This window comes from Mustelus asterias, unplaced genomic scaffold, assembly GCF_964213995.1.
Source record: "Mustelus asterias unplaced genomic scaffold, sMusAst1.hap1.1 HAP1_SCAFFOLD_2837, whole genome shotgun sequence".
Lineage (NCBI taxonomy): Eukaryota > Metazoa > Chordata > Chondrichthyes > Carcharhiniformes > Triakidae > Mustelus > Mustelus asterias.
This window is the reverse complement of record NW_027592782.1, coordinates 1-27,910: the sequence shown is the minus strand read 5'-3', so window position 1 is coordinate 27,910 and position 27,910 is coordinate 1. Positions and strand designations below refer to the sequence as shown.

At 52.3% G+C, this 27,910-nt stretch overlaps 1 protein-coding gene across 1 annotated transcript in view; it reads left to right on the top strand.

Annotated features, from left to right (window-relative positions):
* syvn1 (synovial apoptosis inhibitor 1, synoviolin) overlaps window positions 1-27,904 on the top strand; it is a gene marked incomplete at its 5' end in the record, with an annotated part of 42,534 nt that extends 14,630 nt beyond the window's left edge. Inside the window, 11 exons of the mRNA XM_078207877.1 lie at window positions 64-167; window positions 1,823-1,949; window positions 3,103-3,202; window positions 6,287-6,352; window positions 7,816-7,932; window positions 9,202-9,350; window positions 12,265-12,432; window positions 19,075-19,221; window positions 20,113-20,299; window positions 25,469-25,638; window positions 27,268-27,904. Coding sequence (XP_078064003.1) covers window positions 64-167; window positions 1,823-1,949; window positions 3,103-3,202; window positions 6,287-6,352; window positions 7,816-7,932; window positions 9,202-9,350; window positions 12,265-12,432; window positions 19,075-19,221; window positions 20,113-20,299; window positions 25,469-25,638; window positions 27,268-27,407 — 1,475 coding nt within the window. The remainder of the gene's footprint in view (window positions 1-63; window positions 168-1,822; window positions 1,950-3,102; window positions 3,203-6,286; window positions 6,353-7,815; window positions 7,933-9,201; window positions 9,351-12,264; window positions 12,433-19,074; window positions 19,222-20,112; window positions 20,300-25,468; window positions 25,639-27,267) is intronic.
* Window positions 27,905-27,910: the final 6 nt, after the last annotated feature.

The window sequence follows — 27,910 nt, the reverse complement described above, 5'->3', positions numbered from 1 at the left end:
GGTTTTGTATTTGAAGACTGAATAAAGGACGAGGTGATTAACGATTCATTGTTCCTCTTGCAGCGTTGATGGGTTTGCTCGCTTTGCTGGACCTGCTCTTTGTAAACCACGCCTGTCACAGCATCATGACCCGGGGAGCCTCTGTCCAGCTGGTGTTTGGCTTCGAGGTAAGCCTTGCCTGGCGGGAACATGGGAATTAGGAGCGGAAGTAGGCCATTCAGCCCTTCGAGCCTGCTCCGCCATTCCAATCAGATCATGGCTGATCTCTCCCTGGTCTCCAATCCACCTCCCCACCTCTTCCCCATTTCCCTTTAACCTGTTTTCTTATCAGAAATATATCCATCTCCTCCTTAACCATTTAACAATTCCGACTCCACCGCGCTAGGGGGCAGCGAGTTCCACAAATTCACTTGAGTGTCCAAAGATGTGCGGTTTAGGTGGATTGGCCATGCTAAATTGCCCCTTATTGTCCAAAGATGTGCGGTTTAGGTGGAGTGGCCATGCTAAATTGCCCCTTATTGTCCAAAGATGTGCGGTTTAGGTGGATTGGCCATGCTAAATTGCCCCTTATTGTCCAAAGATGTGCAGGTTAGGTGGATTGGCCATGCTAAATTGCCCCTTATTGTCCAAAGATGTGCAGGTTAGGTGGATTGGCCATGCTAAATTGCCCCTTAGTGTCCAAAGATGTGCGGGTTAGGTGGATTGGCCATGCTAAATTGCCCCTTATTGTCCAAAGATGTGCGGTTTAGGTGGATTGGCCATGCTAAATTGCCCCTTAGTGTCCAAAGATGTGCGGGTTAGGGTGGATTGGCCATGCTAAATTGCCCCTTAGTGTCCAAAGATGTGCAGGTTGGGTGGATTGGCCATGCTAAATTGCCCCTTAGTGTCCAAAGATGTGCGGGTTAGGGTGGATTGGCCATGCTAAATTGCCCCTTAGTGTCCAAAGATGTGCAGGTTGGGTGGATTGGCCATGCTAAATTGTCCCTTAGTGTCCAAAGATGTGCGGGTTAGGTGGATTGGCCATGCTAAATTGCCCCTTAGTGTCCAAAGATGTGCGGGTTAGGTGGATTGGCCTTGCTAAATTGCCCCTTATTGTCCAAAGATGTGCGGTTTAGGTGGATTGGCCATGCTAAATTGTCCCTTAGTGTCCAAAGATGTGCGGGTTAGGTGGATTGGCCATGCTAAATTGCCCCTTAGTGTCCAAAGATGTGCGGGTCAGGGGGGATTGGCGGGGTAAATGCGTGGTGATGGAGCCTGGATAAGATGCTCTGTCAGAATCGATGCGGACTCGATGGACCAAATGGCCAAAGTCAGCCATTCAATAAGATCATGGCTGATATTTTCGTGGACTCAGCTCCACTTACCCGCCCGCTCCCTTAATTCCTTCACTGTTCAAAAATCTATCTATCCTTGCCTTAAAGACATTCAGTGAGGTAGCCTCAACTGGGCAGGGAATTCCACAGATTCACAACCCTTTGTGTGAAGAAGATCCTCCTCAACTCAGTCCTAAATCTGCTTCCCCTTATTTTGAGACCATGCCCCCTAGTTCTAGTTTCACCCGCCAGTGGAAACAACCTCCCTGCTGCTTTCTTGCCGATTCCCTTCATAATATGTTTCTGTCAGATTTTCTCTCTCTCTCTCCCCCCCACCCCCCCCCCCCCCCCCCCCCCCCCATTCTTTCCAATGAGTATAGTCCCGGCCTACTCGGTCTCTCCTCATAAGCCAACCCTCTCAACTCCGGATACTTTGCGATAGTGAGAGTGTTGACTGTCCCGCGACCACCATGCTGGCTCTGACCCTCTGCCCCTGTGTTTCCCTTCAGTACGCCATCCTCCTCACCATGGTGCTGACTATATTCATCAAGTACATTCTGCACACCATCGACCTGCAAAGTGAGAATCCCTGGGACAACAAGGCCGTCTACATGCTTTACACTGAGCTCCTGACAGGTACAGGCTCGCGGGGAAGGGACGCTTGGTTCTGCGGCGTGGTGGGGGCGGGCGACTGGGATGGATGGGCCGTGTGTGGGGAGATGGTGGCACAGTGGCAAAGTCACTGAACTGGTAATCCAGAGACCCATCCCCCTCCCCACTCCCAGTTAATGCTCTGGGATGGACATGGGTTCACATCCCGCCACGGCAGCTGGTGGAATTTAAATTCGATTAATAAAATCTGGAATTATAAAGCCAGTTTCAGTCATGGGGAAACAGTGTCAATTATCATCGATTTGTCGTTTTTAAATAAAACCCCATCTGGTTCGCTAATGTCCCCCTTTAGGGAAGGAAATCTGCCGTCCTTACCCGGTCTGGCCTACATGTGACTCCAAATGCATGCACTTGTGTGGGTATGGGTGGCACAGTGGGTTAGCACTGCTGCCTCACAGCGCCAGGGACCCGGGTTCGATTCCCGGCTTGGGTCACTGTCTGTGCGGAGTCTGCACGTTCTCCCCGTGTCTGCGTGGGTTTCCTCCGGGTGCTCCGGTTTCCTCCCACAGTCTGAAAGATGTGCGGGTTAGGTGGAGTGGCCATGCTAAATTGCCCCTTAGTGTCCAAAGATGTGCGGGTTAGGTGGATTGGCCATGCTAAATTGTCCCTTAGTGTCCAAAGATGTGCAGGTTAGGTGGATTGGCCATGCTAAATTGCCCCTTAGTGTCCAAAGATGTGCGGGTTAGATGCATTGGCCATGCTAAATTGCCCCTTCGTGTCCAAAGATGTGCAGGTTAGGTGGATTGGCCATGCTAAATTGTTCCTTAGTGTCCAAAGATGTGCAGATTAGGGGGATTGGCCATGCTAAATTGCCCCTTAGTGCCCAAAGATGTGCAGGTTAGGTGGATTGGCCATGCTAAATTCTCCCTCCGTGTACCCAAACAGGCACCTCGGGAATTTTCACAGAAACTTCATTGCCGTGTTAATGTAAACCGACTTGTGACACTAATAAATAAACTTTAGATTGGAAGGGGTGTTGGACACTGAGGCCTGGCGGGTCTATTGTAATACAGACTGTGTGGTAATTTCGATGCTGAGGGTCTTTACCTTAAATCCAGGCTGTTTAATTGTGTTGTCTCCAATGGTTCTTGACTGCTGCCCTTTACATCTGTTTCAGGGTTCATTAAGGTGCTGCTGTACATGGCATTTATGACTATAATGATCAAGGTGCATACATTCCCTCTGTTTGCCATCCGCCCCATGTACCTGACCATGAGGTAAGTGCTCGCGCCAGTGGACAGCACAGTACTTGGTTCAGTCCTCCTGCATAACATATTGGGGTGGCACAGTGGGTTAGCACTGCTGCCTCACAGCGCCAGGGACCCGGGTTCGATTCCCAGCTCAGGTCACCGTCTGTATGGAGTCCGCACGTTCTCCCCGTGTCTGCGTGGGTTTCCTCCGGGTGCTCCGGTTTCCTCCCAAAGATGTGCAGGTTAGGTGGATTGGCCATGCTAAATTGCCCCTTAGTGTCCAAAGATGTGCAGGTTAGGTGGATTGGCCATGCTAAATTGTCCCTTAGTGTCCAAAGATGTGTAGTTGGATGGATTGGCCATGCTAAATTGTCCCTTCGTGTCCAAAGATGTGCAGGTTAGGGGGATTGGCCATGCTAAATTGTCCCTTCGTGTCCAAAGATGTGTAGTTGGATGGATTGGCCATGCTAAATTGTCCCTTCGTGTCCAAAGATGTGCAGGTTAGGGGGATTGGCCATGCTAAATTGTCCCTTCGTGTCCAAACATGTGTAGTTGGATGGATTGGCCATGCTAAATTGTCCCTTCGTGTCCAAAGATGTGCAGGTTAGGGGGATTGGCCATGCTAAATTGTCCCTTCGTGTCCAAAGATGTGTAGTTGGATGGATTGGCCATGCTAAATTGTCCCTCCGTGTCCAAAGATGTGCAGGTTAGGGGGATTGGCCATGCTAAATTGTCCCTTCGTGTCCAAACATGTGTAGTTGGATGGATTGGCCATGCTAAATTGTCCCTTAGTGTCCAAAGATGTGCAGGTTAGGTGGATTGGCTATGCTAAATTGCCCCTTAGTGTCCAAACATGTGTAGTTGGATGGATTGGCCATGCTAAATTGTCCCTTCGTGTCCAAAGATGTGCAGGTTAGGGGGATTGGCCATGCTAAATTGTCCCTTCGTGTCCAAACATGTGTAGTTGGATGGATTGGCCATGCTAAATTGTCCCTTAGTGTCCAAAGATGTGTAGTTGGATGGATTGGCCATGCTAAATTGTCCCTTAGTGTCCAAAGATGTGTAGTTGGATGGATTGGCCATGCTAAATTGTCCCTTAGTGTCCAAAGATGTGTAGTTGGATGGATTGGCCATGCTAAATTGTCCCTTCGTGTCCAAAGATGTGCAGGTTAGGGGGATTGGCCATGCTAAATTGCCCCTTAGTGTCCAAAGATGTACAGGTTAGGTGGATTGGCCATGCTAAATTGTCCCTTAGTGTCCAAAGATGTGTAGTTGGATGGATTGGCCATAGTAAATGGTGGGCGTGGGTAAGGTGCTTGTTCAGAGTCAGTGGTGACTCGACGGGCCAAATGGCCTCCTCCTGCACTGTCGGGATTCTGTGATACCTTGGTGACACCTGTAGGTGATGGGAAGGTGTGGGGAGCTGAAGAGCTGGAAGTGTTTAGATTTGAGTTGGCAAAATTGTAATTGAGAATTTTTTTTTGTAACACCGTGTAGTATTTCTCCTCTGTCCCGACACGGTGCGTCGTCTTGCAGCCTAGGCTCCCTGCTGTCTGGGCGGCAGACACGCCTGGCCATTTCGGGAACAGCAGGATCTCGCAAAACTGGCCAATCCAATGAATAAACAGCAGCTGCTGCGTTTTCCATGTCGGCCGAGGGAGGAATGTTGGCCAGGGCGATCGAAGAACTTCCCCGGCTCCCCTTCCAATGGTGTCACAGGATCCTCGACACCTACCTGTCGCATGGTGGTACAGTGGGTTAGCGCTGCTGCCTCACAGCGCCAGGGACCCGGGTTCGATTCCCGGTCTCGGGTCACTGTCTGTGTGGAGCCTGCACGTTCTCCCCGTGTCTGCGTGGGTTTCCTCCGGGTGCTCCGGTTTCCTCCCACATTCCAAAGACGTGCGGGTTAGGGTGCTAAATTCTCCCTCCGTGTACCCAAACAGGCGCCGGACTGTGGCGACTAGAGGATTTTCACAGTAACTTCATTGCGGTGTTAATGTAAGCCAAGTTGTGACACTAATAAATAAACTTAAACTGTGTGCCTCTCTGAGAGAACTGATGAGTCTCTGGTCAGCTCAAGAGCGCCTCTGACAGCGCAGCACTCCACCGCCAGGACACTGCTGCAGGCTTAAGAGTGGGGTTGGAGAAGGGAGAGGGAGTCGGTATGTTACACGGGGATTGGATCCTCCAAGGCAGGTCCGGAGGACTCTGGACAGAGTGATGCAGAGAGGGACCGTTTGGAGGAAAGGATTAGAATCGTAGAATCCTTACAGTGCAGAAAGAGGCTATTCGGCCCATCGAGTCTGCACCGACCACAATCCCACCCAGACCCTATCCCCGTAACTCCACATATTTACCCCGCTAATCCCTCTACACATCTTTGGACACTAAGGGGGCAATTTAGCACGGCCAATCCACCTAACCTGCACATCTTTGGAGTGTGGGAGGAAACCGGAGCACCCGGAGGAAACCCACTTTTAACAGCTGTGAAGTTTTGCCTCGAATGCGAGCCAGGATTATGCGGAAGGTGATAGGAAAAGCTTTTCCAAACACAGGTCAGCCTTAGGGAGGGGTAGCCTTGGCTGTGAGGACCTACGCTCGAGACTGGGCAATCTTAAATGCTCACGCCCCCCCCCTGCCAACCAGCCACCTAACCTCATAACCTCCAGCTCCTTTTGTGACACAGAATCTCTACGGTACAGAAGGAGGCCATTCAGCCCATCAAGCCAGAGCCGACCACAATCCCACTTGGGCCCTATCCCCATACCCCACGTGTTCACCCTGGTAGTCCCCCCTGACACTAAGGGGCAATTTAGCATGGCCAATCCCCCTAACCAGCAGATCTTTCGGACTGTGGGAGGAAACCGGAGCACCCGGAGGAAACCCACGCAGACACGGGGAGAACGTGCAAACTCCACACAGACAGTGACCCAAGCCGGGAATTGAACCCGGGTCCCTGGCGCTGTGAGGCAGCAGTGCTAACCCACTGTGCCGCCGGTTGGATCACTTGCTTTGTGTCGCGATTGGTGATTAGTGCAGCGAGGCTGGCCTCCAAACAGGGAGCTTGCGGCGGTTATACAGGCATAATTCTCTCTCTCTCTCCTTGCTTAGGCAGTTCAAGAAGGCGGTTACCGATGCCATTATGTCGAGGCGAGCTATTCGCAACATGAACACACTGTGAGTACTGGAGCTTGGTGACCTTGCCTTTGCCCCCTCACCCTTGTCCTCCCGGGTGGCTGAGCATTGTGGGATTGTTGGTGAGCGTTCCCCGTTGCTGGCCGTGTGCTGGCAGGGAGCGTTCGTGATGGAGCGGCTGACGATGGGTGGGCCTTGGACCCGACACTTGGCAGGAGTTCCTCGGAGTACTGGGCTGAGATGCTTGGCCCCAAACATCCATCTTCCTTTGTGCTAAGTATGACTTCAACAAGCAGAGAGTTAACCCCCCCCGCCCTCCCCTGGATTCCTGTTTTCGCTTGGGCCACACTCGGCCAAATGAGGCCTTGATTGCAAGGACAGCCACTCTCTCCTCCCTCCTCAGTTCAGCTCTTTAGGACCAGGGCTGGAATGAAGTCAGGAACTGAACCCAAACTGAGCATCCGTGAGCAGGTTGTTGCTGTGTAAGATTGCACTGTCGATGACCCCTTCCATCACTCCGCCAGTCGACTGATGGGGCGGTAAACGGCTGGGTTGGATTTCATAGAATCCCTACAGTGCAGAAGGAGGCCATTCAGCCCATCGACCACAATCCCACCCAGCTCCTATACCCATAGCCCCACATATTTACTCTGCTAGTTCCCCCTAGGGGCAATTTATCACGGCCAATCCACCTAGCCTATACATCTTTGGACTGTGGGAGGAAACCGGAGCACCCGGAGGAAACCCACACAGACACGGGGAGAACGTGCAGACTCCGCACAGACAGTGACCCGAGCCGGGAATCGAACCCGGGTCCCTGGGGCTGTGAGGCAGCAGTCCTGCTTTTTGTGTACAGGACGTACCTGGGCCGCCATCTTCCGCATTGCTGGATAGATTTTCTTTTCGTTTAGGCAATGTGGGCGTCACAGACTGGCCAGCATTTAGAATCATAGAATCCACACTGTGCAGAAGAAGGCCATTTGGCCCATCGAGTCTGTACCGACCACAATCCCACCCAGGCCCTATTCCCGTAACCCCACCTATTTACCCAGCTAATCCTCCTGACACTAGGGGCAATTTAGCACGGCCAATCCACAAATCTTCGGACTGTGGGAGGAAACTGGAGCGCCCGGAGGAAGCCCACGCAGACACGGGGAGAACGTGCAGACTCCGCACAGACAGTGACCCGAGCCGGGAATCGAACCCGGGTCCCTGATGCTGTGAGACAGCAGCGCTAACCCACCATGCTATCCCGGTTAGGTACATCGGCCGTGCTACATTGTCCCTCAGTGTAACCCGAACAGGCGCCAGAGTATGGCGACTAGGGGATTTTCACAATAACTTCATTGCAGTGTTAATGTAAGCCTTACTTACACTGATAAATAAACTTTGAAACTTTTTCCTGCCTGCACTGCGTCTCGCGCTGCTCTGGCAGGACATAACCAGCTGCCGTACAGACAAAAGGTTAACGGGGCCTGCTCGCTCTCTTTCTCTCTCTCTCTCAGGTACCCGGACGCCAGCCCGGAGGAACTCCAGCAGACTGACAATGTCTGCATCATCTGTCGCGAGGAGATGGTGACTGGAGCAAAACGCCTGCCCTGTAACCACATCTTCCACACCAGGTGAGTGAGGCGGACAGCCGGGCTGGGCTCACTCTCCCCTGCAGCCCACCCACAGACAACCCAGCACGCTGGCACAGTGAGTTAGCACTGCTGCCTCACAGCGCCAGGGATCCGGGTTCGATTCCCGGCCTCGGGTCACTGTCTGTGCGGAGTCTGCACGATCTCCCCGTATCTGTGTGGGTTTCCTCCCACAGTCAAAGATGTGCAGGTTAGGTGGATTGGCCATGCTAAATTGCCCCTTAGTGTCCAAAGATGTGCAGGTTAGGTGGATTGGCCATGCTAAATTGCCCCTTAGTGTCCAAAGATGTGCAGGTTAGGTGGATTGGCTGTGCTAAATTGTCCCCTAGTGTCCAAAGATGTGCAGGTTAGGTGGATTGGCCATGCTAAATTGCCCCTTAGTGTCCAAAGATGTGCAGGTTAGGTGGATTGGCCATGCTAAATTGTCCCCTAGTGTCCAAAGATGTGCAGGTTAGGTGGATTGGCCATGCTAAATTGCCCCTTAGTGTCCAAAGATGTGCAGGTTAGGTGGATTGGCCATGCTAAATTGCCCCTTAGTGTCCAAAGATGTGCAGGTTAGGTGGATTGGCCATGCTAAATTGTCCCCTAGTGTCCAAAGATGTGCAGGTTAGGTGGATTGGCCATGCTAAATTGCCCCTTAGTGTCCAAAGATGTGCAGGTTAGGTGGATTGGCCATGCTAAATTGTCCCCTAGTGTCCAAAGATGTGCAGGTTAGGTGGATTGGCCATGCTAAATTGTCCCCTAGTGTCCAAAGATGTGCAGGTTAGGTGGATTGGCCATATTAAATTGCCCCTTAGTGTCCAAAGATGTGAGGGTTAGGTTCATTGGCCATGCTAAATTGCCCCTTAGTGTCCAAAGATGTGAGGGTTAGGTTCATTGGCCATGCTAAATTGCCCCTTAGTCTCCAAAGGTGTGCAGGTTAGGTGGATTGGCCATGCTAAATTCTCCCTCCATGTACCCAAACAGGCTTCGGAGTCTGGTGACAAGGGGATTTTCACAGTCACTTCATTGCAGTGTTAATGTACGCCTATTTGTGACACTAATAAAGCTTTTTCTTTAATAGTTGAGTCGTCCTGGCTATTCGACTGTGGGTGGCATCGTGCTGGCTTGAATCACGCCAGTGGCTGAGTGTCGTGTGTTCTGTCGCTGGCGTGCCAGTGTGCTGTGTTTCGTGTGCCCGCGCCCGCACACCGGCGTTCCCCGCCCCCACGCTGCGGCTTGTTAACCCACCTGTTCTGTTCTGTCCCACAGCTGCCTCCGTTCCTGGTTCCAGCGGCAGCAGACGTGCCCCACCTGCCGCATGGACGTGCTGCGAGTCACGCTGCCCACCCAGACGCCGCCGCCGCAGCAGCCGCCGCAGCAGGTGCCGCAGACCCCCCTGGTCCCCCAGCAACCCAACCGTGAGTCGCAACTTAAACCTGTTCTCTTTCCCCCCCCCCCCCCCGCCCCACTCCCTCCCTGTGACCCGCAAACATCGGTGTGCAGTGCGTCTCGAGGAGACTGCACTGGCGAGGGTGCAGCGCGGATTCACCAGCATGGTACGCGCAGGCGAAGGGTTAAATTACTCACCATGATGCCAAACTGGAGACTGATCTATTCTGGAGCCGCCATCTTGATCCACCATGGTGTAGGTACACCCACAGCGCTGTTAGGGAGGGAGTTCCAGGATTGTGATTGGACATCAGTCAGTCCCCGTGTGGTGTAGGTACACCCACAATGCTGTTAGGGAGGGAGTTCCAGGATTGTGATTGGACATCAGTCAGTCCCCGTGTGGTGTAGGTACACCCACAATGCTGTTAGGGAGGGAGTTCCAGGATTGTGATTGGACATCAGTCAGTCCCCGTGTGTGTGGTGTAGGTACACCCACAGTGCTGTTAGGGAGGGAGTTCCAGGATTTTGATTGGACATCAGTCAGTCCCCGTGTGGTGTAGGTACACCCACAATGCTGTTAGGGAGGGAGTTCCAGGATTGTGATTGGACATCAGTCAGTCCCCGTGTGTGTGGTGTAGGTACACCCACAGTGCTGTTAGGGAGGGAGTTCCAGGATTTTGATTGGACATCAGTCAGTCCCCGTGTGTGTGGTGTAGGTACACCCACAGCGCTGTTAGGGAGGGTGTTCCAGGATTGTGATTGGACATCAGTCAGTCCCCGTGTGGTGTAGGTACATCCACAATGCTGTTAGGGAGGGAGTTCCAGGATTGTGATTGGACATCAGTCAGTCCCCGTGTGTGTGGTGTAGGTACACCCACAGTGCTGTTAGGGAGGGAGTTCCAGGATTTTGATTGGACATCAGTCAGTCCCCGTGTGTGGTGTAGGTACACCCACCGTGCTGTTAGGGAGGGAGTTCCAGGATTGTGATTGGACATCAGTCAGTCCCCGCATGGTGTAGGTACACCCACAGTGCTGTTAGGGAGGGAGTTCCAGGATTGTGATTGGACATCAGTCAGTCCCCGTGTGTGGTGTAGGTACACCCACAGTGCTGTTAGGAAGGGAGTTCCAGGATTTTGACCCCAGCCACAGTGAAGGAACGGCCGATATATTTCCAAGTCGGGATGGTGAGTGGCTCGGAGGGGGAACTTGCAGGTGGGGGTGTTCCCCATGTGTCTGCTGCCCCCCCCCTTGTCCTTCTAGGTGGTAGAGGTGGCGGGTTTGGAAGGTGCTGTCGAAGGAGCCTTGGCGAGTCGCTGCAGTGCATCTTGTAGATGGTACACACTGCTGCCACTGTGCGTCGGTGGTGGAGGGAGTGAGTGTTTGTGGTTAGCGTGTCGATCGAGCGGGGCTGCTTTGTCCTGGATGGTGTCGAGCTTCTCGAGTGTTGTTGGGAGCCGCACTCATCCAGGCAAGTGGGGAGTGTTCCATCACACTCCTGACTTGTGTCCTTGTAGATGGTGGACAGGCTTTGGGGGGAGTCAGGAGGTGAGTTACTCTCCGCAGGATTCCCAGTGGACAGGCTTTGGGAGGGAGTCAGGAGGTGAGTTACACTCCACAGGATTCCCAGTGGACAGGCTTTGGGGCGGGTGTCAGGAGGTGAGTTACTCCCCGCAGGATTCCCAGTGGACAGGCTTTGGGGGGGGGGGAGTCAGGAGGTGAGTTACTCTCCGCAGGATTCCCAGTGGACAGGCTTTGGGGGGAGTCAGGAGGTGAGTTACTCTCCGCAGGATTCCCAGTGGACAGGCTTTGGGGCGGGTGTCAGGAGGTGAGTTACTCCCCGCAGGATTCCCAGTGGACAGGCTTTGGGGCGGGAGTCAGGAGGCGAGTTACTCTCCGCAGGATTCCCAGCCTCTGACCTGCTCTGGGAGCCACAGTATTTATACGGCTGGGTCCAGTTGAGTTTCTGGTCAGTGGTGACCCCCAGGATGTTGACAGTGGGGGAGGGGGATTCAGCGATGGGAATTCCATTGAATGTCAAGGGGGAGATGGTTAGACTCTCTCTCGTTGGAGATGGTCATTGCCGGGCACTTGTCTGGTGCGAATGTTACTTGCCACTTGTCAGCCCAGGCCTGGATATTGTCCAGGTCTTGCTGCATTGGGACACGGGACTGTTTCAGTATCTGAGGAATGGCGAACGTTGCTGAACACTGTGCAGTCATCGGCGAACACCCCCACCTTGTGATCTTATTGGGCAGGGGGGGCGGGGAGGAAAACTTGCACTCATCCAGCCTCTGTGCATTCACATAGCACCTTAAACAGCCTCTGTGCATCCCACTGTGCATTTATGTAGCACCCAATAGAGCCCAGAAAATGTACAAGTTAGGCCGAATGACTTTTTGTGTTGTAACGTTTGGGCGGCACAGTGGGTTAGCGCTGCTGCTTCACAGCTCCAGGGACCCGGGTTCAATTCCAGCCTCGGGTCACTGTCTGTGTGGAGTCTGCACATTCTCCCCATGTCTGCGTGGGTTTCCTCCGGGTGCTCCGGTTCTCCCCCCCCCCCCCCCCCAGTCCAAAGATGTTCAGGTTAGGTGGATTGGCCGTGTTAAATTGCCCCTTGGTGTCCTGGGATGCGTAGGTTGGAGGAATAGTGGGGTAAATATGTGGGGTTACGGGGATAGGATCTGGGTGGGATTGTGGTCGGGGCAGACTCGACGGGCCAAATGGCCTCCTCCTGTACTGCAGGGATTCTATGAAAGCTCCCACCATCAGCACTGAGGTGTGTGAACGAGTACACGGAGATAGTGAGCGAGGCGACGTGAATCGGATCATAAGGAGATGAGTGACCCCCCAATCCCTGTATAGCCTTGTGTGTTGATGAGTTCAGAGAGAGAGGGCTGTACCACATCCTGACCTGACTCGCTGTGTGTGTGTTTTTGTTCCCAGTGCCGCCAGGGATGATGCCGCCTTTTCCACCGGGGATGTTTCCCTTCTGGCCACCTATGGGAAACTTGGGGCAGAATCTCTTCCCTCCGCAGGCCCCTGGGGCGGCTCCGAATGTGCCGCATCCGAATGCTCCTCCAGCTGCCCCTGGCACAGAGGGACAGACAAACGGCAAGTCTTGGCTCGGTGGGGTGGGGGTGGTAGAGGGTCCGCAGGGGCATATGTCGTCGTGTAGAAGAATTGCATTCTTAACGACGTCTACCACCGGTGCTGGAAGTCCCAAAGCACTAGGGACGGCGTTGGCCTGGTGGTATTATCGCCAGACTATTAATCCAGAAACTCAGTTAATGTTCTGGGGACCCCGGGTTCGAATCCCGCCATGGCAGATGGTGGAATTTGAATTCAATAAAAAAAAATCTGGAATTAAGAATCTACTCATAGAATCATAGAAACCCTACAGTACGGAACGAGGCCAATCGGCCCATCGAGTCTGCGCCGACCACAATCCCACCCAGGCCCTACCCCCATATCCCTACATATTTACCCACTAATCCCTCTAACCTTCATCTCAGGACACTAAGGGGCAATTTTTAGCATGGCCAATCAACCTAACCCGCACATCTACTGATGACCCATTGTGGGAAAAACCCATCTGGTTCCCTTTAGGGAAGGAAATCTGCCGTCCTTACCCGGTCTGGCCTACATGTGACTCCAGAGCCAACAGCCAATGTGGTTGACTCTCAACTGCCCTCCAAGGGGCAACTAGGGATGGGCAATAAATCCCGGCCCAGCCAGCGACACCCATGTAAAGTAAAGTTAATTTATTAGTCACAAGTAGGCTTACATTAACACTACAATGAAGTTACTGTGAAGTTCCCCTTGTCACCACAGTCCGACGCCTGTTCGGGTGTCCCACGAGTGAATTAAAAAAAACAATTTTTGCGACCGATGAGAGATGTTATAGAACATAGAAAAGGTACAGCACAAACAGGCCCTTCGGCCCACAAGTTGTGCCGACCATGTCCCTACCTACTAGGCTTACCTATAATCCTCTATCTTACTAACTTCCATAAACTTATCCAAAAGTCTCTTAAAAGACCCTATCAAATCCGCCTCCACCACCACTACCGGCAGCCGATTCCACGCACCCACCACCCTCTGATTGAAAAACCTACCCCAAACTTCTCCTCTGTACCTACTCCCCAGCACCCTAAACCTGTGACCTCTCGTGACAACCATTACAGCCCTGGGTAAAAGCCTGAGAGAATCCACTCTCTCAATACCTCAATGTTTACAGAAGGCTCCCTGCCGAAATGCAGCCAAGCTGCGCACAGCAAGATCCCACAAATGCGGTTGCGATCTGGTGTTTCGATGTCAGTTATCGGGGTAAATATTGGGTGGGTGACTCGGGTCATCTGGAAACAGCGGGCCACGGGATCTTTCCCTGCCTTCTGAGGTACCTCCCGTGTCCCGTCCGTGTGCTAGAGTGGGGCTTGGAAATCGCGATCCTTTTTCTATTCATCCGTGGGACATGGGCGTCGCTGGCTGGGCCCAGCATTTATTGCCCATCCCTAGTCGCCCCTTGGAGGGCAGTTGAGAGTCAACCACATTGCTGTGGCTCTGGAGTCACGTGTAGGCCAGTGTTATGAAGTGGATTCCCTCCTCTGAGAACTAACACCTAACCACTCAAAGAAGACTACCTCGCCTCAAAGAACAAAGAGAACAAAGAACAGTACAGCACAGGAAACAGGCCCTTCGGCCCTCCAAGCCTGTGCCGCTCCTTGGTCCAACTAGACCAATCGTTTGTATCCCTCCATTCCCAGGCTGCTCATGTGACTATCCAGGTAAGTCTTAAACGATGTCAGCGCGCCTGCCTCCACCACCCTACTTGGCAGCGCATTCCAGGCCCCCACCACCCTCTGTGTAAAAAATGTCCCTCTGATATCGGAGTTATACTTCGCCCCTCTCACCTTGAGCCCGTGACCTCTCGTGATCGTCACCTCCGACCTGGGAAAAAGCTTCCCACTGTTCACCCTATCTATACCCTTCATAATCTTGTACACCTCTATTAGATCTCCCCTCATTCTCCGTCTTTCCAAGGAGAACAACCCCAGTCTACCCAATCTCTCCTCATAGCTAAGACCCTCCATACCAGGCAACATCCTGGTAAACCTTCTCTGCACTCTCTCTAACGCCTCCACGTCCTTCTGGTAGTGCGGCGACCTCATAATCTATCAGTGAGTGTGAAGTAGTACGATCTGCGCTTCAGCAACTTCTAGTGGTTAAATCAAAATAACTACCTGACACTTTCTAAAGTCAACAAATAACTATTTATCTAACTACCAGTGAAGAAGTTAACTAAACTATTAACAAACCGAATAAAACAAGATTCTAATGGAATGTTCAGATAAGTACAATTTCCACTCATCAAATAGAATTTTAGTTACTCTCTAAATTACAACCAGGTTTTGTCTTCCAGAATATTCTGTGCCTTCTGTAATTCTTCTTTGCTATCGAGATGAAGCTATCAGCTGTGGCAGTTGCTCTCCTCCTCTGTCGCACTGCGCCCATCCTTTTACACCTGTGATAACACATTAATATCCCCCACAATAGGATTGGTCCCAGGCTGCCAAAACCATCGGATTTAAATTTAGTAGGTTCTTGGTATCTAAGTGCCTAATTCAAATTGAATCATAGAATCCCTACAGTGCAGAACGAGGCCATACGGCCCATCGAGTCTGCACCGGCCACAATCCCCACCCAGGCCCTACACCCGTAACCCCACGTCCTTGCCCTGCTAATCTCCTGACACTCGGGCAATGGCCAATCAACCTAACCCGCACATCTTTCGGACTGTGGGAGGAAACCGGAGCACCCGGAGGAAACCCACGCAGACACGGGGAGAACATGCACAGACAGTGACCCAAGCCGGGAATCGAACCCGGGTTCCTGGAGCTGTGAGGCAGCAGTGCTAATCACTGTGCCACCCACAAGACATTCCCCCAGAACATTAGCTGAGTTTCCGGATTACCAGTCCAGCGATTAATACCACTAGACCATCTCCTCCTGGATCCTCTGACTCGGAGCCGTGCTGCGCCCCGGTCGGTGATCGAGGTAGAATCATCATAGAATCGCAACGGTGCAGAGGACGCCACGCAGACACGGGGAGGATGTGCAAACTCCACACAGACAGTGACCCGAGGCTGGCATTGAACCTGGGTTCCTGGTGCTGAGGCAGCAGTGCGGTGACAGTGGGTTGGCGCCGCTGCCTCGCAGCGCCAGGCACCCGGGTTCAATTCCCAGCCTCGGGTCACTGTCTGTGCGGAGTCTGCGCGTTCTCGCCGCGTCTGCGTGGGTTTCCTCCGGGTGCTCCAGTTTCCTCCCACAGTCCATAAGACTTGCTGGTTAGGGTGCGTTGACCTGAAAGGGTGCCGGAGTGTGGTGACTCGGGGATTTTCACAGTAACTTCATTGCATTGTTAATGTAAACCTTACTTGTGACTAATAAGAACATAAGAAATAGGAGCAGGAGTAGGCCATCTAGCCCCTCGAGCCTGCCCCGCCATTCAATAAGATCATGGCTGATCTGACGTGGATCAGTACCACTTACCCGCCTGATCCCCATAACCCTTAATTCCCTTACCGATCAGGAATCCATCCATCCGCGCTTTAAACATATTCAGCGAGGTAGCCTCCACCACCTCAGTGGGCAGAGAATTCCAGAGATTCACCACCCTCTGGGAGAAGAAGTTCCTCCTCAACTCTGTCTTAAACCGACCCCCCTTTATTTTGAGGCTGTGCCCTCTAGTTTTAACTTCCTTACTAAGTGGAAAGAATCTCTCCGCCTCCACCCTATCCAGCCCCCGCATTATCTTATAAGTCTCCATAAGATCCCCCCTCATCCTTCTAAACTCCAACGAGTACAAACCCAATCTCCTCAGCCTCTCCTCATAATCCAAACCCCTCATCTCCGGTATCAACCTGGTGAACCTTCTCTGCACTCCCTCCAATGCCAATATATCCTTCCTCATATAAGGGGACCAATACCGCACACAGTATTCCAGCTGCGGCCTCACCAATGCCCTGTACAGGTGCATCAAGACATCCCTGCTTTTATATTCTATCCCCCTCGCGATATAGGCCAACATCCCATTTGCCTTCTTGATCACCTGTTGTACCTGCAGACTGGGCTTTTGCGTCTCATGCACAAGGACCCCCAGGTCCCTCTGCACGGTAGCATGTTGTAATTTGTTTCCATTGAGATAGTAATCCCATTTGTTATTATTTCCTCCAAAGTGTAATAAATAAACTCTTTGCTAAACACTATGCCAACCATGGTGGCACAGTGGTTAGCACTGCTGCCTCACGGTGCCAGGGACCCAGGTTCAATTCAGTCCAGGTTCCGAGGTGCTCCGCGTTTACTGCCCAGTGTCGGGGAGGGAGGGGGCGCTTATTTTTGCCAAGTCTCCATCACATTGCAGTGCCAGCTGGCTGTGACCTCACAAGAGGGACTCCAGCATCCAGCGTGATGTCACTGACCTGCCAGCTTTTGAGTCGAGGGTGTGAATGCGGGAAAGGGCTCTGGGGAAGGAGATTCCCTCCACCCAAGCCTTGTCTGGCTTCCGGATGGAATCCAGGGAGCGTGCCCGGCACCAAAGCAAGCGGGAGGAAGCAGCCAAGAGGCTGAGGTGTTCCTCAGAATTGCAATCCAGTGGTCGCCCTGCAGCTGTACCTGGTGAGACCACCGCTGGGCTTGTGTCCATGAGAAGCAGGGTTCACCCCTGCGATGAGGTATCTTCTGGAGACAGGTTGGGTCTCCACCTACCGCAGTTCAGAAGAATGAGAGGGGATCTTATTGAAACGTAGCAGATCCTGAGGGGACACCAGAAGAATCTTCCCTCTTGTGAGCCAGGGACTAGAACTGGGCGACAGGAGTTTAAGAATTGGCACAGTGGTTAGCACTGCTGCCTCACAGCTCCAGGGAACCGGGTTCAATTCCAGCCTTGGGTGTCTGTCTGTCTGGGTGGAGTTTGCACATTCTCCCCACATCTACGTTGGTTTCCTCCCACAGTCCAAAGATGTGCAGGTTAGATGGATTGGCCATGTTAAATTGCCCCTTAGTATTCAAAGATGCATAACTTAGATGGACTGGCCATGCTAAATTGCCCCTTAGTATTCAAAGATGCATAACTTAGATGGATTGGCCATGCTAAATTGCCCCTTAGTATTCAAAGATGCATAACTTAGATGGACTGGCCATGCTAAATTGCCCCTTAGTATTCAAAGATGCATAAATTAGATGGATTGGCCATGCTAAATTGCCCCTTAGTATTCAAAGATGCATAACTTAGATGGATTGGCCATGCTAAATTGCCCCTTAGTATTCAAAGATGCATAAATTAGATGGATTGGCCATGGTAAATTGCCCCTTAGTATTCAAAGATGCATAAATTAGATGGATTGGCCATGTTAAATTGCCCTTTAGTATTCAAAGATGCATAAATTAGATGGATTGGCCATGCTAAATTGCCCCTTAGTATTCAAAGATGCATAACTTAGATGGATTGGCCATGCTAAATTGCCCCTTAGTATTCAAAGATGCATAACTTAGATGGATTGGCCATGCTAAATTGCCCCTTAGTATTCAAAGATGCATAAATTAGATGGATTGGCCATGGTAAATTGCCCCTTAGTATTCAAAGATGCATAAATTAGATGGATTGGCCATGTTAAGTTGCCCCTTAGTATTCAAAGATGCATAACTTAGATGGATTGGCCATGCTAAATTGCCCCTTAGTATTCAAAGATGCATAACTTAGATGGATTGGCCATGCTAAATTGCCCCTTAGTATTCAAAGATGCATAAATTAGTTGGATTGGCCATGCTAAATTGCCCCTTAATGTCCAAAGAAGTGCATCACGCAAACCAGCCTCCCATCCATTGACGCTGTCTACACTTCCTGCTGCCTCGGGAAAAGCAGCCAGCATAATCGAGGACCCCCCCCCACGCACCCCGGACATTCTCTCTTCCACCTCCTTCTGACAGGAAAAAGATACAAAAGTCTGAGGTCACGTACCGACCGACTCAAGAACACCTTCTTCCCTGCTGCCGTCAGACTTTTGAATGGACCTACCTCGCATTATCTGATCTTTCTCTACACCCTAGCTGTGACTGTAACACTACATTCTGCACTCTCTCCTTTCCTTCACCCCAATGTACTCTATGAACAGTATGCTTTCTCTGTATAGCGCAAGAAACAATACTTTTCACTGTATCCCAATACGTGACAATAAATCAAATATTAAGTTGATCTTTCTCTACACCCTCGCTGTGACTGTAACACTACATTCTGCACCCTCTCCTTTCCTTCTCTATGAACGGTATGCTTTGTCTGTATAGCGTGCAAGAAACAATACTTTTCACAGTATCCCAGTACATAAAATCAAAGGTTAGGTGGATTGGCCGTGCTAAATTGCCCCTTTTTGTCAGGGGGATGAGCAGGGTGAATACGAGGGATTACGGGGATGGGGCCTGGATGGGATTGTGGTCGGTGCAGACCCGATGGGCCGAATGGTCGCTCCCTGCACTGTAGGGGTTCTATGAATCGCCTCCCTTAGCCAAGAACCCAAGGAACAAAGAGTTAAGCTAATTGGTACAAGGATTAGAGGGGGGGGGGGCGACATGGTGGGCCGAATGGCCGCCTTTCTGCGTCCCAATCGATGGAGCGAAACCCATCGCTTCCGACCAGCCGGTTCCGCTTTGTGTCCCCTTGCCCCCTGTTTGACCTTTTTCGCTTTCTTCCTTTTTCTCTAGCTGCCAATGGCGAAGGACGTCGGAGCTCGGAGTCCGTGGCGGGGACCGGTTTGGAGCCGCCGCCCGCCGGCTCGATCCCAGGATTCCCCTTCTCCTTCCCTCCCTTCCCATCGGCCCCTTGGGTGGGGATGCCGCCTCCCCCGTTTGGTAAGAACCCATGGTGATTTGAGGGCTCAGTGGTGGTTGGGGTGGGGGGGGGGGGGGTGTCCACCTTCTCTTGTGCGCCTTTGTCGTGCGTAACCTGCCAACTCTGTCCTCCGCCGCAGCCTCGCTGGTTGGCACATGCCCACCTCTTGCTGCACCGCTGTCTCGGAAGGGGCAATTACTCACTCCGCGGGCCGTGCAGAGCTGATCGGGGCATTGATTTGGTTCGCCGGCCCTCCCCGTCGCTCGCATGCGGCGCCTGCCTTCTACCCGAGGGGAGCCGCCAACTCGCAAAGGTGGAGAGAGGGAGAGCAGGGTTTGCAAACATGACAGTGGCACAGCGGGTTGGCATTACTGCCTCACAGCGCCAGGGACCCGGGGTTCGATCCCCGGCCTCGGGTCACCGTCTGTGCGGAGTCTGCACGCTCTCCCCGGTGTCTGCGTGGGTTTTCCATGTCGGCCGAGGGAGGAATGTTGGCCAGGGCGATCAAAGAACTTCCCCCCCCCCCCCGGCTCCCCTTCCAATGGTGTCGTGGGATCCTCGGCACCTCCCTGTCACACGGCGGCACAGTGGGTCAGCACCGCTGCTTCACAGCGCCGGGGATCCGGGTTCGATTCCCGGCTTGGGTCACTGTCTGTGCGGAGTCTGCACATTCTCCCCGTGTCTGCGTGGGTTTTCTCCGGGTGCTCCAGTTTCCTCCCACAGTCCGAAAGACGTGCTGGTTAGGGTGCTAAATTCTCCCTCCGTGTAACCCGAACAGGCGCCGGAGTGTGGCGACTAGGGGATTTTCACAGTAACTTCATTGCAGTGTTAATGTAAGCCTTACTTGTGACACTAATAAATAAACTTTGAATCCAAATCCCTCAAGTTGGTTCTCTTTATTCTCTTCGCAGGAATGCCTCCGATGCCAATGCCACCAGCCGGCTTTGCTGGACTGACGGACGAGGAACTCCGAGCGATGGAAGGACAGGAACGTCAGAACCTGGAAGCCCGGCTGCAGTGTCTCCAGAACATTCACACCCTGCTGGACGCGGCCATGGTTCAGATTCACCAGTACCTCTCGGTTGTTGCCACCCTTAGGTAGGCTGGGCTGCCGTGCCATGCATGGGGTGTCCACCCAGGCTCCATCCCCCTAGGAAGCCACGCTGGGTTTTTTTTTTCTAACCTACCTGCGCGTGGTGGTATGGCCCAAGGATTCATCTCCGCTGGTTGGGTTAGTGAAATTGGCTGGTTAAAGTCCAAGAACAAAGAAAATTACAGCACAGGAACAGGCCCTTCGGCCCCTCCAAGCCTGCACCGACCATGCTGCCCGACTGAACTAAAACCCCCTACCCTTCCGGGGACCATATCCCTCTATTCCCATCCTATTCATGTATTTGTCCAGACGCCCCTTAAAACTCACTATTGTATCTGCTTCCACTACCTCCCCCGGCAGCGAGTTCCAGGCACCCACCACCCTCTGTGTAAAAAAACTTGCCTCGTACATCTCCTTTAAACCTTGCCCCTCGCACCTTAAACCTGTGCCCCCTAGTAATTGACTCTTCCACCCTGGGGGGAAAAACTTCTGACTATCCACTCTGTCCATGCCCCTCAGAATCTTGTAGACTTCTATCAGGTCGCCCCTTCAACTCCTGTCGTTCCAATGAGAACAAACCAAGTTTCTCCAACCTCTCCTCCGAGCTAATGCCCTCCAGGCCAAAAAAATGTCCAAAGGTGTGCGGGTTAGGTGGATTGGCCATGCTAAATTGCCCCTTGGTGTCCAAAGATGTGCGGGTTAGGTGGATTGGCCATGCTAAATTGTCCCTTGGTGTCCAAAGATGTGCGGGTTAGGTGGATTGGCCATGCTAAATTGCCCCTTGGTGTCCAAAGATGTGCGGGTTAAGTGGATTGGCCGTGCTAAATTGCCCCTTGGTGTCCAAAGATGTGCGGGTTAGGTGGATTGGCCATGCTAAATTGTCCCTTGGTGTCCAAAGATGTGCGGGTTAGGTGGATTGGCCGTGCTAAATTGCCCCTTGGTGTCCAAAGATGTGCGGGTTAGGTGGATTGGCCGTGCTAAATTGCCCCTTGGTGTCCAAAGATGTGCGGGTTAGGTGGATTGGCCATGCTAAATTGTCCCTTGGTGTCCAAAGATGTGCAGGTTAGGTGGATTGGCTGTGCTAAATTGCCCCTTGGTGTCCAAAGATGTGCGGGTTAGGTGGATTGGCCGTGCTAAATTGCCCCTTGGTGTCCAAAGATGTGCGGGTTAGGTGGATTGGCCATGCTAAATTGTCCCTTAGTGTCCAAAGATGTGCGGGTTAGGTGGATTGGCCATGCTAAATTGCCCCTTGATGCCAGGGGCACTGGCTAGGGTAAGTGCATGGGGTTATGGGGATGGGGCCTGGGTGGGATTGTGGTCGGTGCAGACTCGATGGGCCGAACGGCCTCCTTCTGCACTGTAGGATTCTGGGATTCCACCTGGTCAAAGCAAATTACTGTGGATGCTGGAATCTGAAACCAAAAGAGAAAATGCAGGAAAATCTCAGCGGGTCTGGGCAGCATCTGTAAGGAGAGAAAAGAGCTGACGTTTCCAGTCCGAACGACCCTTTGTCAAAGCTAAAAGGCAGAGAAAGTGGGAGATATTTATACTGCAGGGGATGGGGATGAAAGATGAGTCGTAGCCACAGAAACCAGGGGAAAGGCTGCTAATGGCAGCCCATAGAGAGAATAGAAGGTGTGAATGGCCAAACGGCAGAGAAGCTGAAATGGAGACGTTGGGAGAGGAGGTGGGGGGGCGAAGTGGGGTGGGGGAGGAAAATAGATGGGACAGAGGTAAGATTTAGCAAAGGAGGAGAAAAGGTTTGGGGGCGGAGGGGGGGGAGGGGGGAAGAAAAAATGAAGAAAGACAACAAAGAAATAAAAGGTAGAGAACAGTAAAAAAATTAAATAGAACGAAAGCAAAGGGGTCGAGGTGGGGTAGAGCAAATCATCTGAAGAAAACCGTCCCCTTCCGGGGGCCATAGTCCCTCTATTCCCATCCTACTCATGTATTTGTCAAGGCGCCCCTTAAAAGCCACCAAGAATTAAAAATCATCTTGGTAAATCTTTTCTGTACCCTCTCCAAAGCCTCCACATCCTTCTGGTAGTGTGGCGACCAGAATTGAACACTATATTCCAAGTGCGGCCCAACTAAGGTTCTATAAAGCTGCAACATGATTTGCCAATTTTTAAACTCAATGCCCCGGCCGATGAAGGCAAGCATGCCGTATGCCTTCTTGACTACCTTCTCCACCTGCATTGCCACTTTCAGTGACCTGTGTAACTGTACAGCCAGATCCCTCCGCCTATCAATACCCTTAAGGGTTCTGCCATTTACGGTATATTTGCTATCTGTATTAGACCTTCCAAAATGCATTACCTCACATTTGTCCGGATTAAACTCCATCTGCCATCTCTCCGCCCAAGTCTCCAGCTGATCTACATCCTGCTGTATCCTCTGATGGTCCTCATCGCTATCCGCAAATCCACCAACCTTTACGTCGTCCGCAAACTTACAATCAAACGGCAGATACAATTGCAGCAAAACATCCCTATTCTCAAATCCTCTCGCTATGAAGGCCAATATACCATTTACCTTCTGTACCACCTGCTGTACCTACACGCTTATTTTCAGCGAATCTTTTCCTCCAAATAGGTCCCAGCACTGATCCCTGAGGAACGCCACTTGTCACAGCCCTCCATTCAGAAACGTACCCTTCCACTGCTACCCTCTGTCTTCTTTGACCGAGCCGGTTTTGTATCCACCTTGCCAGCTCACCTCTGATCCCATGCGACTTCACCTTCTGCACCAGTCTGCCATGAGGGACCTTGTCAAAGTCGGACCAGGAATATCTGATGACACGGAATCGTAAAGGTTTTTTTCCAACAGTGGTGGAAGCTGTTTATCCTGTTTATCCCTACTACTGCCCTTGGGTTGCCTCGTGATGTCCTCCATAGTCTCACAGCAACGGCCCCGCCACCGCCGCTCGTTGTCCGAGACTCACTCACCCTTGGCCAAGGCAGCTGTGGGTAAATGTGAGGTTACCCACATCGGTAGCAATAATAGGAAGACAGATTTATGACTTGAATGGGTGTAAATTGAGAGAGGCGGATACTCGGCGAGACCTTGGTGTCCTCGTGCATCAGTCGCTGAATGTAAGCGCGCAGCTACAGCAGGAAATATAGAAGGTAAATGGCCTTCATAGCGAGAGGATTTGAGTATAGGGATAGGGATGTTTTGCTGCAATTGTACAGGGCGTTGGTGAGGCCACACCTGGAGTATTTGCAGTTTTGGTCTCCTTATCTGAGGAAGGATGTCCTTGCTATAGAGGGAGCGCAGCGAAGGTTTACCAGGCTGATTCCTGGGATGGCAGGTCTGTCATATGAGGAGAGACTAAGTCGGTTAGGATTATATTCACTGGAGTTTAGAAGAGTGAGAGTCTTAGAGGTTTACAGATGGAAACAGGCCCTTCGGCCCAACTTGTCCATGCCGCCCTTTCTTTTTAAACCCCTAAGCTAGTCCCAATTGCCTGCATTTGGCCCACATCCCTCTATACTCATCGTACCCATGTAACTGTCTAAATGCTTTTTAAAAGATAAAATTGTACCCGCCTCTACTACTACCTCTGGCAGCTTGTTCCAGACACTCACCACCCCCTGTGTGAAAGAATTGCCCCTCTGGACACTTTTGTATTTCTCCCCTCTCACCATAAACCTATATCGTCTAGTTTTAGACTCCCCTACCTTTGGGAAAAGATATTGACTATCTAGCTGATCTGTGCCCCTCATTATTTTATAGACCTCTATAAGATCACCCCTCAGCCTCCTACGCTCCAGAGAAAAAAAGTCCCAGTCTATCCAGCCTCTCCATATAACTCAATCCATCAAATCCCGGTAGCATCCTAGTCAATCTTTTCTGCACTCTTTCTAGTTTAATAATATCCTTTCTATAATAGGGTGAACAGAATTGCACACAGTATTCCAAGTGTGGCCTTACCAATGTCTTGTACAAGTTCAACAAGACGTCCCAACTCCTGTATTCAATGTTCTGACCGATGAAACCAAGCATGCCGAATGCCGCCTTCACCACTCTGTCCACCTGTGACTCCACTTTCAAGGAGCTATGAACGTGTACCCCTCGATCTCTTTGTTCTGTAACTCTCCCCAGCGCCCTACCATTAACTGAGTAAGTCCTGCCCTGGTTCAATCTACCGAAATGCATCACCTCGCATTTGTCTAAATTAAACTCCATCTGCCATTCGTCAGCCCACTGGCCCAATTGATCAAGATCTCGTTGCAATCCGAGATAACCTTCTTCACTGTAACACTAGACACCAAGATTGGTGTCATTTGCAAACTTACTAACCATGCCTCCTATATCCTCATAGAGGGGATCTCATAGAAACTTATAAAATTCTAACAGGGTTAGACAGGGTAGATTCAGAAAGAATGTTCCCGATGGTGGGGGGAGTCCAGAACTAGGGGGTCACAGTTTGAGGATAAGGGGGTAAACCTTTTAGGACTGAGGTGAGGAGAAATTTCTTCACCCAGAGAGTGGTGGAATTCACTCCCACAGGAAGTAGTTGAGGCCAAAACGTTGTGTGATTTCAAGAAGAAACTAGACATCGCTCTTGGGGCTAAAGGGATCGAGGGATATGGGGGAGGCGATGCCCTAGTGGTATTTTCTATCACTAGCTGAGTTTCTGGATTAATAGTCTAATGTTCCGGGGATGCCGGGTTCGAATCCCACCACGGCAGATGGTGGAATTTGAATTCAATGAAAAGATATCTGGAATTAAGAATCTACTGATGACCCATTGTCGGAAAAACCCATCTGGTTCCCTTTTAGGGAAGGAAATCTGCCGTCCTTACCCCGGTCTGGCCTACACGTGACTCCAGAGCCAAATCAATGTGGCTGACTCTCGACTGCCCTCCAGGGGGCAACTAGGGATGGGCAATAAATGCTGGGCCCAGCTAGCGACGCCCGTGTCCCACGGATGAATGACAAAAATAAATATTGGGGAATCAGGATATTGAATTTGATGATCAGCCGTGATGGTGATGAATGGCGGAGCAGGCTCGAAGGGCCGAATGGCCTCCTCCTGCTTCTAGTTTCTGTGTAACAGTGACCAAATGGCTGGGATTTGGGAGCAGTAAGCAGGTGTTGCACTGGGGAATGATGTTGCTTTTTCTCCTCTTCCCCCCCGCCCCTTCCCCCCCCCCTCTCCCCTTCAGCCCACCCAGACCGTCAGCGACCGCGAGTTCGGCACCCAGCACAGAGTCTATGGACCCGGCGTCCGGATCGCAGGTGGACTCGACAGGTGACACCCCTCAGCCGCCGCCGCCACCACCTCCTGCAGCCGACAGCACCTCGACAGAAGCCCCCTCACAGCCGGAAGAAATAGGTACCCTGTTTCCCACCGTGTTTGGGGGGGGGGGGGAAGGGGTGGCGGTATCCGTTTGATGGTATTAGAGGAGGTGTGCGAGGGATGCTGGTTAATGTGGCATGGGACGGCACAGTGGGTTAGCGCTGCTGCCTCTCAGCGCCAGGGGTCCGGGTTCGATTCCCGGCCTTGGGTCACTGTCCGTGCGGAGTTTGCACATTCTTCCCCCTCCCCCTGTGTCTGTACGGGTTTCCTCCCACAGTCCGAAAGATGTGCAGGTTAGGTGGATTGGCCATGCTAAATTTAAGTTTTTCATGTTTATTAGTGTCACAAGTAAGGCTTAGATTAACGCTGCAATGAAGTTACTGTGAAAATCCCCTAGCCGTCACACTCTGGCGCCTGTTCGGGTAACACTGAGGGAGAATTTCACGTGGCCAATCCACCTCACGTCTTTCAGACTGTGGGAGGAAACCGGAGCACCCGGAGGAAACCCACGTCGACACGGGGAGAATGTGCAGACTCCACACAGACAGTGACCCAAGTCGGGAATCGAACCCGGGTCCCTGGCGCTGTGAGGCAGCAGTGCTAACCCACTGTGCCACCCTGCTGTCCGATTGTCCCTCAGTGTCCAAAGATGTGCGGGTTAGGTGGATTGGCCATGCTAAATTGCCCCTTAGTGTCCAAAGATGTGCGGGTTAGGTGGATTGGCCATGCTAAATTGTCCCTTAGTGTCCAAAGATGTGCGGGTTAGGTGGATTGGCCATGCTAAATTGCCCCTTAGTGTCCAAAGATGTGCGGGTTAGGTGGATTGGCCATCCTAAATTGGCCCTTAGTGTCCAAAGATGTGCGGGTTAGGTGGATTGGCCATGCTAAATTGCCCCTTAGTGTCCAAAGATGTGCGGGTTAGGTGGATTGGCCATGCTAAATTGCCCCTTAGTGTCCAAAGATGTGCGGGTTAGGTGGATTGGCCATCCTAAATTGGCCCTTAGTGTCCAAAGATGTGCGGGTTAGGTGGATTGGCCATGCTAAATTGCCCCTTAGTGTCCAAAGATGTGCGGGTTAGGTGGATTGGCCATGCTAAATTGCCCCTTAGTGTCCAAAGATGTGCGGGTTAGGTGGATTGGCCATCCTAAATTGGCCCTTAGTGTCCAAAGATGTGCGGGTTAGGTGGATTGGCCATGCTAAATTGCCCCTTAATGTCCAAAGATGTGTGCGGGTTAGCAGGGTAAAGACGTGGGGTTAGAAGGATAGGGTCAGGGTAGGGTGCTCTGTGGGAGAGTCAGAGCGGACTCAATGGGCTGAATGGCCTCCTGCACCGTGGGGATTCTCTGATTCTGTGACGCCTTGGCTTTGCCTCAGTGCCCCTCTGTGTCCGGCGTCTCCCTGGGTGAGACCTCCCTGTTGTGGTTGGTCACAAGCCGGGGACTCCCCATGAGTCAATGGGTGTGTGTGTGTATGGAAGTGGCTGGTCCCTCCCATGATGCAGCAGGCCCGGGGGAGGGGGGAATGGGGTGGGGTGGGGGGGGGGTGGTGATCGCTCACGGGTGCGGTAATGGGGTGGGGATGTTGGCGAGCGGTGAGGCGTTTCTCCCCGCTGCCGTGCCTCCGCTCTTCCATCCCGCTCTCATTCCGGTTTTGTTTTGTTGACAGGTCACAGCGAGCTGGAAGGTGCGGTGGGATTCTCCGAGCCGCCATCCCCCACCGACCTCCCCGAAGGCAGCGAACCGGACGCCGCGGAGCTCCGCCGGCGCCGGCTGCGGAAACTCGACCTGCCCAGCGCCAACCACTGACCACTGGGATCGGACTGTGCGCCTCGATGCTGGTCAGAGACCAGGATGGAGTTTTGGGGGAGGAGGGGGCTGGGAGGGGGGGGGGAGAGTGTGTATGGGCTGGGGGTGGGGGGGCAAGCGAGGGCTCCAACATGTCCTATGATATGGAAGGGTGTGTTGCCCCCTCCCCATGCACCCCCCCCCCCTCCCCTCCCCCATCCTCCATCCTCACCAAGTGCCAATGATGCTGTATTATTACAGGCAATCCAAGCCTCCCGGCAGCGCCTCTGAGAATGTCGTCAAAACTCCAGTAAAAGCAACAGATGCACTCGCTGTCGAGCTCTCGTTCTGTCCTTTCCACTCGAGCAGCCCCAGGCTTTGTACCGAAACTCAGCAAGAGCCCCGTCCCCCTCCCGTTCCCCCTCTCTGCTCCCTCACAAGGGTTTAGAGAGAGGCATTCCTTCCCCACCCCATCCGCTCACCCCAAACTGGGTGGGGAGGAGGGGGGAGGATCTGGATTTACA